Here is an 8,013-nt window from a genome sequence, read left to right on the forward strand (position 1 = left end):
TTATTGTTCCGTACTTTTAAATATAGACTAAAAAAATTATTAATTTATACTTTGAAAATTATATGAGTTAAGTTGTGACATGAATTAGCCAAAAACTCTGGTTGACTTGTTTATTTTAGAAATGATTAACTAATATTTTTGTGACTACGATATAAAGGTTGATAGTTGTTTTATTGGGTATTTATTCCAATAGTACTAAGCACGATTAGAAATAGTAGTGAACCATTTTTGGGGACCCGATAGGTTAAGGTAATCAAGGAATTAGATTCCATGGTCCTTATGCATTCTTGCTCCTTTATACATATTGTTCTGTTTAGAAGCAAATTATTTCACGCCTACCCCATGTCTTCCCCCTGAAAGAGACACACGATAGTTTGAAGTTAACAAGTCATGAACAACAATTGGTAATGTGCGATTTGCCTGGCTCCAAATAAACAAGAATAATGCATTTGCATCCCATGCTTAGTAGTGGAATGAGTCAATTTGCAAACTTATCTTTGCCTGAAAATTAATATTTTTTAATTAGTTATGAGAAACGTATCATCTTTCATAGTAAGGATAAGTCACATGATTCATCTTTAAGATTTATAAAGTTGCTATTACTATCTACATTTTGATCAAATTTCTCATAAAGATGATTTTTTTTTTTAGGAGCTGATGAGGGGCAAAACTAAAAAATGTTCACAAGTTGATTGCTCACCAAGCATTTTACAAATGCTCATTAAAATTGATAAACCTTTTTTTTTTTTTATATCACTCATACGTCTACTTTGTATTGAACACTCTTCCCTCACTTAAACTTATACATTTAATAAAAGCAATAATCTTTTTTGGGCTTAACTTATTTTATTTTCAAAAATACTTCTTTACTATTTTATGGTTATTATTTTTTTGTTGACACTAAATACTAATCACATAGTAGTTTCTTTTTCATTTTATTTCCTCAAGATCGTAGAAGTAAAGAATAATTACAACTGCATAAAAATGTCAAGTGTATGTTTAATTTTTATAATTATATTTATATAATTTCATTCATTTTATTTAAAATTAAAATACAAATTACACAAAATTAATCATTAACATACATTAACGCAATAGAAAGATAGATAAACGTACATGAAAATTATTAATAAAATATAAATTATTAAATTTTCATTTTTAAAAATACTAAAAATTACTTTTTGAAAGACTAAAAATTAATTTTAACCATGAAAAAATGGCTAAGATAATAAATCACCTACATAAATCACACACCGTTCGATGAACATTTTTTGATCAAACCATCGTTGACCTTCTTCTCATCACACTTGCCTCACATAATGTTGTTATATCACGCGCCACCATTACCTTTTCTTCTGACCAAATTTCTCCATCATCATCATCGTCACTGTTCTCGCGCTTTATCATCAATACCTCTTTTCTCAAAACCTCTTTCTATCACCAATCCTTCGTTCTCACATTCTCGCCGGAGCTCATTCCTTCCAATGAACGGAGCAAGCATCTCCACCGGAGACTCCCCCTTCTCCACGCCGGAGCACCTCATCGGCGAGTGGTTCTCCGTGCCGTCGCTCCGGCTACGCGACCATAGATTCACCGTCCCTCTCGACTACTCTCGGAGCTCACACTCTTCTCCCGAGATCACCGTTTTTGCTCGTGAAGTCGTTGCAGGTAACAGCAATCACAGTCTCAACCATACCAATAATTTTAATTCGATTCATAGTTGCATGAAGGTTTAACGTTGTTGATTTTTCTTTTTTGGGGTTTGCGTGTGTGTTTTTGTGTGGAGAAAAAAAAAGAAATTTTGATGGTGACTAATGAATCTCTGTGTGAAATGAAGGAAAACCCATTTTATTTATTTATTTATATATATCGTGTTTTATAGTAATTAGGTTCAATTTTTATTTTTGAATATTTTGTTAATGAGTATCATTTTGGGGTAGAATCCAAAGTATTGGATTCTGAATGAGTGAGTGTTAGGTGGCTTTTTAGATTATAATGTAGTTTTGATTCCAATATATTGAAAAAAGTGATTAAAAAAAAAACAAAAGATTATAATGTAGTTTTGATTCTGTCTTTTCTTTTAAAGGGAACCAAAATCATTTGAGTTGTTTGGGGACTTTTTATCACTTGAGGTTAAACTTTGAAATTGATAACAAGGCCTAAAGTGTCATAAAGTTTGTGTTTGCATACTTTTTCTCTCATTAAGCTATTTTCCCCATGAAATTAGAGGGGCATTATAATGGGATCAGAAGAGATTGTTTGAGTTTCTTTCAGGGAAGAGATATAAAATCAAGTAAACAATAATTTTAGTCCTTAAATGTGTGAGGTGCCGTGAAAATTACAAAAACATCCCTAAATGTGTATTTTGTTTGTTTGTTTTGTCCTTGAACTTGTCTTTAATTAGTTAGTTTGGTCCCTAAAGATGTCTTCCGTTAGTCGTGTCCAGAAAATTACTTGCAAAAGACATACTCGAGGATATGAATGGTAGTTGACATGAGTTTGTCTGGATAGCCAATTCGGCTTTAGATGGTATTGCTTGTAAAATTTGGTTTCTAATGTTTTGGTGCAGGCAAACTGTATCTATGTTCTAGTGTTGACTAGAATACTTAGTATTTTGGCAACTAGATCAACATTGCATTCCTTATCTCCAGAAGCATAAAGATTTCTCAAACATCTCTGTTCATAATGCTTTATGTTTTAAATAATCAATATGTGACAAAATCAGTTTTTGATCAGCCACATATAAATTTTTGTTTGATTAGTAGCTTTATAGACTGCCTGATAGATGAGTATTTGTGCTTAATCTTTTGAATCATACCCTTTCGTCATCTTGGCATTTTTTCTTTACAAGTCTTTCGTTTTGTTGCAGTTGGAAAAGAAGAACAAACATTGCCGTATTTACTATATTTGCAAGGTGGACCTGGGTTTGAGTGTCGATCTCCAACTGAATCTAGTGGATGGATTCAAAAAGTTTGTGAACAGTTCCGTCTCATCTTAATGGATCAGGCATGTTTTTATGGACGCTTGTGTTGTGTTGTTATCATTTTGGTCCTGTCTTAAGTTTATGCTTAATCTGTTCCATTATCTATGCATTTTTCTGCAGCGTGGAACAGGCTTATCAACTCCTTTGTCTGTGTCATCAATGTCACAATTCAAGTCTGCAGATGACTTAGTTGACTTCTTGAAATATTTTAGAGCTGATAGTATAGTAAATGATGCAGAGTTTATTCGAGTTCGCCTTGTTCCAAATGCTGGACCTTGGACAATTTTGGGACAGGTATTCATATAATTGCTTTCTCATTGTATTCATATGAGTTGCTGATTTTGATGCCTAGCCAGTCTGGCTTTACAACCTGTGACTTATAGCGATTGTCTGACTGTGGTCCTTAGCATTGCTATAGGATTATCTTTTGTTTTTTGTTGATTTGGAAGCATGTGATTTAAAATGCTTTTGCAATATGTACCTTTGAAGCCAATATAACCTTGAAATTCCATGTTTGCTTACTCTACTCCTGCTTTTTTTTTTTTTTTATAATGGCAGAGTTATGGTGGATTTTGTGCAGTCACATATTTGAGTCTTGCACCAGAAGGACTGAAACAAGCCCTTTTGACAGGTGGAATTCCTCCGATCGGACATGGATGCACTGCAGACTCGGTATACCGAGCATGCTTTGAGCAAATTATACATCAAAATGAGAAGTACTACAAAAGATACCCTCAGGATATTAAAATTGTTCAAGAACTTGTTAATTATTTAGCAGAACAAGAAGGAGGAGGGGTAATTATCTGCGTTGCACTTTTTTCGTACTATTTTTGACGATCAACTTCGAGCTAAGTTCTATAAAATCTTTATTTCCTTCTCTCTTTGCATAGCATAGGTGACCCTTCCATCTGGGGGCATCTTAACTCCAAGAGGGTTGCAGACTCTTGGTCTCTCTGGCTTAGGATCTGGAGCTGGTTTTGAGAGCATGCACTATATGTAATGTGTTATTACCTTCTGTTTTTTAAAAAGTCTTGAACTCGAATTAATCTCTCAATTATTTATACGTAACTACCTTTCTAGGTTTGAGAGATTGTGGGATCCTACTTTAGTTCCGGGAGCACCTAAGAGAATAAGTTACTACTTCCTAAATGCTGTAAGAAAATGTTTGCTTTTCCTGTGATTATGAGTCCTCAATTTCCACTTTTCTTTTGAGTATGAACCTCCAATTTTCATTCTATGTAGTTTGAAAGCTCGTTAAGTGTTGCTACTAATCCACTGTATGCTCTTCTACATGAATCCATCTATTGTCAGGTAAACTTCTTTTCGGTTGCTTGTGTATGCACTGTCATGTTTTATATATTATACATAAATGATTTTTACATTATACTATCTTCGTCTCTAAATATAAGACCCCGTTATCTATAGTACCATGTCATGAATCAACTATTCCAAAATCTTATACTTTTGGATAACAAAACGAGTCAACGAAACATGAATGGTTTTATATTATATATCTCTAACATGCATGACATGTGTTCTCCTTCAACACTGCTATTCAGGGTTCCGCTAGTAAATGGTCTGCTAGTAGAGTAAGGCATGAAGTTGAGGACAAATTCGATGCAATTAAAGCTGCCAAAGAAGGAGTCCCTGTACTTTTTACAGGAGAGGTATGTTTAATATGGACTATGGAGCATTATGCATGAATTTTATTTTCCATATAGTCAATTATTGACTATATACTAAATCAAAGCCAATCTATGTATTTTGTATTTTCTTTTATTTACTATCACGAGCAGCAAATGCTTATCGTGTTCATTTTTGTTTCTTATATAGATGATTTTCCCATGGATATTTGATGAGATTCATGCCTTGAAACCATTCAAAGAAGTCGCTCATATATTGTCAGAGAAGAAGGATTGGCCCCCACTATATGACGTTCAGGTTCTGAATAACAACAAGGTAGTTTACTATGTTGACTCCGTGTGTAAACACACTTGAAGTTGATTATATTTAGCACTCTACACTTCGAAATTATGATTGTAACATCTTTAATAATTGAATATGTTTATGAAGATGAAGAAGAATCTCCAAGTTTTTCTGTTAACTTATTTCATGTCATTCTATGCTTGCAGGTACCTGTTGCAGCCGCGGTTTACTATGAAGACATGTACGTAAATTTTAAGCTTTCGATGGAAACAGCTTCTCAAATAGCAGGGATCAGACTATGGATAACTAATGAGTTCATGCATTCCGGCTTGCGTGATGATGGGGGCAAAGTTCTTGATCATTTGTTGGGAATGTTAAATGGAAAGAAACCTCTATTTTGATCACCCCATTGCAACTCTTCTTTTTCTCCCATCAATGTTTTATTGTCCTAACTCCTAAATTGCCTAGCCTTTGAATTTTGAAATTTTTATTTTGAGCTCCTAGAATTCAATTATTCACATTAAATTGTAAGATTGTACTGTATTTATATTTGATGAAATAATGTCAGGTTGACATTAGTTGTAAATTATTTATCATTTCCGATGTACTCTTTTGGAGGCAATAAAATATTTTTAAAGCTTGAATGTCCAAGTTTTCATCGCTGTTAAAATTTAGTTAGAAATTAGAATATTATTATTGATCGAACTGAGGTCCTCTCCATTTCTTAGAAGGAACAAACCTTTAAAAACAGAAACAAAGGACAAGGAAAAAAAATACTACCTTTGATGATACCTTTGAATTTGTCTATCTCTTAATCAATTATTCTCTCTCATTTAAATAATTTTTATTAATTATTTTAATTACTAATTTTACTCTAAAATACACTAAAATTACCAAAGTCACCGATCAAGGGTTGAGATTTTTTACCTTTGGTGATTTTGTATTTGTTTCTCTCTTAATTAATTATTCTATCTCATTTAAATAATTTTTATCAATTATTTTAATTACCAATTTTATTTTAAAATACAAAGTTATTAAAGTCATCCATCACTAAAGGTAGAAAATCTGTTTTCCAAAGATAAAGAAAATGAGATAATCAATCTCATTTAACCTCACAATTTTTTTATGCACAACAGTAAAAATAAAATCTAAAATTCATTTGAGGCAGTAGTAATTCTTTATAAAAGAAGTCCATAAACATAAAAAAGTAAAACTAATTTCACTTTGTTTTGATTTATTTTTCCCAATTTGAATGCAAATATCTTAATACTACTTTAGCGTCCGTGAACTTGATAGGTGACATTTAGCAAAAACATTAGATGATAGTTTAGTCACTAATTTAAAAATCAAATAAAAAAGAAATTGTAAAAGGAAACTATACTTTTTTTTTTAAGAAACTAAAATATGTCTTCCTCTAAAAAAATATATTCATAAATAACCGAAGATGAGGAGGGTGGTGGGAGAAAAGTTCAGTTAAATAAAATAATTAAATGAGAAAAAAGTGCTTCGGTTAGAACGATAGTACATATAACAAGTCGCCAAATGAGTGATATCTTCTTTGTTTCTGTAGATTGAACCAACCAACGATTCCTTCCTTGTTGCTTCTTCTTCTTATTCTCTTTTTCTTTGATGGTAGCATTGGGAGGAGGTTTTTCCATGGTTAACACCACCATGGTTTTCAGATCAGAGCTCCAACCATTCACACCCGAACGCTTCCTTGGCATCGATTCATCCTCCTCTTCTTCTCGTCGAAGGGACCTAGTTTTCATCGTCAACCCTCAAGGTCTTTTCTTCTCTCTTTTTTTGTCATCAAATATTCACTTTTCCTTGTTATATGAATAATGGGGTGTTGTAATTAGAATGACCCATTGTTATTTTGGGGATAAAGTTCTAATTTTTGGACCATATTTGACACTATTATTGATAGTTAGTTAGTTCTCTATACATGTTAAATTGATTATATCAGTGTGTAAGTAAAGTGCTGTTTAGCTATCAAGTTCTGACACGTCAGGAACTGATAATAATGTGAGGAAATGAATTAATTGAATGTATTATCGGTGTCGGACACGACTTCGATCAGAAGTTTCGGTGCTACATAGTGGTCTAGTGAAGAATTTGTCTTCTAAGTATTGAAGCAAGTAACTTGGTTTGTAGGGGCTAATGGAAGGACTGGCAGAGAATGGAGGAAGCTAGTTCCATATCTACGGTCTCGCCTTGGTAAAGAATGCAATGTGAGTCATGTTTCTATTGTGTCATGATGACTCATGAGTGTTTGTTTTGTTTTTGTTTATTTGGGATTTCATGATATGTGTGTTTTCCCTTTTTGGTTTTTGAATAGATATGTGAATCCTTAACTTCAGGCCCTTGTCATGCTATTGACATAACGAGAGAGGTTAGTTTGAAGGGTTTCAACTTTACTTGCATTGGAATAAGCTTTAGGACAAAGCTTAGGGGGTGTTTTATAGGTGTTGTTTGTGCTGTTCACCAATTACAACATGTCACATGTATGAACTTTTTCAGTTAAATTAATTTTAACATAATTATGTTTTTACAATTAGATTCACAGTCCATGCGTTGATTAGTGTTTGGAGAACAGTAAGAACAACATACGAGAGACTGCACCTATGTTTAGTCCTAAGCTTTATTGCTTCTAATGAGTTCACAGATTGCTATCCTCATATGTTATATAGGCTATAAGGGAAGGGGCTGATGCTGTCATTGCTGTTGGAGGTGATGGAACTCTTCATGAGGTATATAAACTGTTTTCTTTTGATTTGTTTTTTTTTATATTTTATTGTTATTATTGGGCACATGATGTTATTGTATGGATTTCGCACTATTTAAATTGCTACTTAAAGAACACCGTGAAATCTGAGTAGTTTCTACTCTCTGTCGTATGAGAGAGAGTTCAACCAAGCTTCCTTTTGATGTGTTTGTTGTTAAAATATTTAGCTGATAGTGAACATAGTTGTGTACGAATTTCTACATTCTTTCTTGCTTTCGCACTTAATGTACCTCAGTTCATTACAAGCAGGTTGTTAATGGATTTTTCTGGGCTGGAAAACCTGTTGCCAGTCAAATGAATGAGTCTACGCGTTCAACCG

At 33.0% G+C, this 8,013-nt stretch overlaps 2 protein-coding genes across 6 annotated transcripts in view; both read left to right on the plus strand.

Moving 5' to 3' along the window:
* Positions 1-1,212: 1,212 nt before the first annotated feature.
* On the plus strand, positions 1,213-5,553 carry LOC101496068 (uncharacterized). 5 transcript variants are annotated; one of them, XM_004492742.4, is made up of 10 exons: positions 1,213-1,668; positions 2,870-3,006; positions 3,104-3,277; positions 3,542-3,778; positions 3,879-3,979; positions 4,064-4,136; positions 4,226-4,294; positions 4,543-4,650; positions 4,817-4,942; positions 5,116-5,553. In XM_004492742.4, the coding sequence occupies exons 1-10, from the start codon at positions 1,320-1,322 to the stop codon at positions 5,308-5,310; spliced, it is 1,569 nt and encodes a 522-aa protein (XP_004492799.1). In that variant the 5' UTR covers positions 1,213-1,319; the 3' UTR covers positions 5,311-5,553. The 5 variants fall into 5 exon arrangements, with proteins under 5 accessions (XP_004492799.1, XP_004492800.1, XP_004492802.1 ...); XM_004492743.4 differs by lacking the exon at positions 1,213-1,668 and adding an exon at positions 2,106-2,293; XM_004492745.4 differs by lacking the exon at positions 1,213-1,668 and adding an exon at positions 2,181-2,326.
* An 803-nt stretch (positions 5,554-6,356) lies between these two features.
* The window catches only part of LOC101497038 (sphingoid long-chain bases kinase 2, mitochondrial), a 4,026-nt gene continuing 2,369 nt past the window's right edge, over positions 6,357-8,013 (plus strand). The window contains exons 1-5 of the mRNA XM_004492746.4: positions 6,357-6,692; positions 7,064-7,140; positions 7,248-7,301; positions 7,600-7,659; positions 7,944-8,011. Coding sequence (XP_004492803.1) covers positions 6,539-6,692; positions 7,064-7,140; positions 7,248-7,301; positions 7,600-7,659; positions 7,944-8,011 — 413 coding nt within the window. The 5' untranslated portion in view covers positions 6,357-6,538. The remainder of the gene's footprint in view (positions 6,693-7,063; positions 7,141-7,247; positions 7,302-7,599; positions 7,660-7,943; positions 8,012-8,013) is intronic.

Source organism: Cicer arietinum, chromosome 3 (genome assembly GCF_000331145.2).
Source record: "Cicer arietinum cultivar CDC Frontier isolate Library 1 chromosome 3, Cicar.CDCFrontier_v2.0, whole genome shotgun sequence".
NCBI classification, from domain to species: Eukaryota; Viridiplantae; Streptophyta; class Magnoliopsida; order Fabales; family Fabaceae; genus Cicer; species Cicer arietinum.

What these genes read in the sequence shown, in the direction of transcription:
- LOC101496068 (XM_004492742.4), top strand. Translation starts at nt 1,320, where the DNA reads ATGTTGTTATATCACGCGCCACCATTACCTTTTCTTCTGACCAAATTT. An exon ending in CTTGGACAATTTTGGGACAG is followed by an intron (nt 3,278 to 3,541) that starts GTATTCATATAA and finishes TTATAATGGCAG; the next exon opens with AGTTATGGTGGATTTTGTGC. An exon ending in CAGAACAAGAAGGAGGAGGG is followed by an intron (nt 3,779 to 3,878) that starts GTAATTATCTGC and finishes TGCATAGCATAG; the next exon opens with GTGACCCTTCCATCTGGGGG.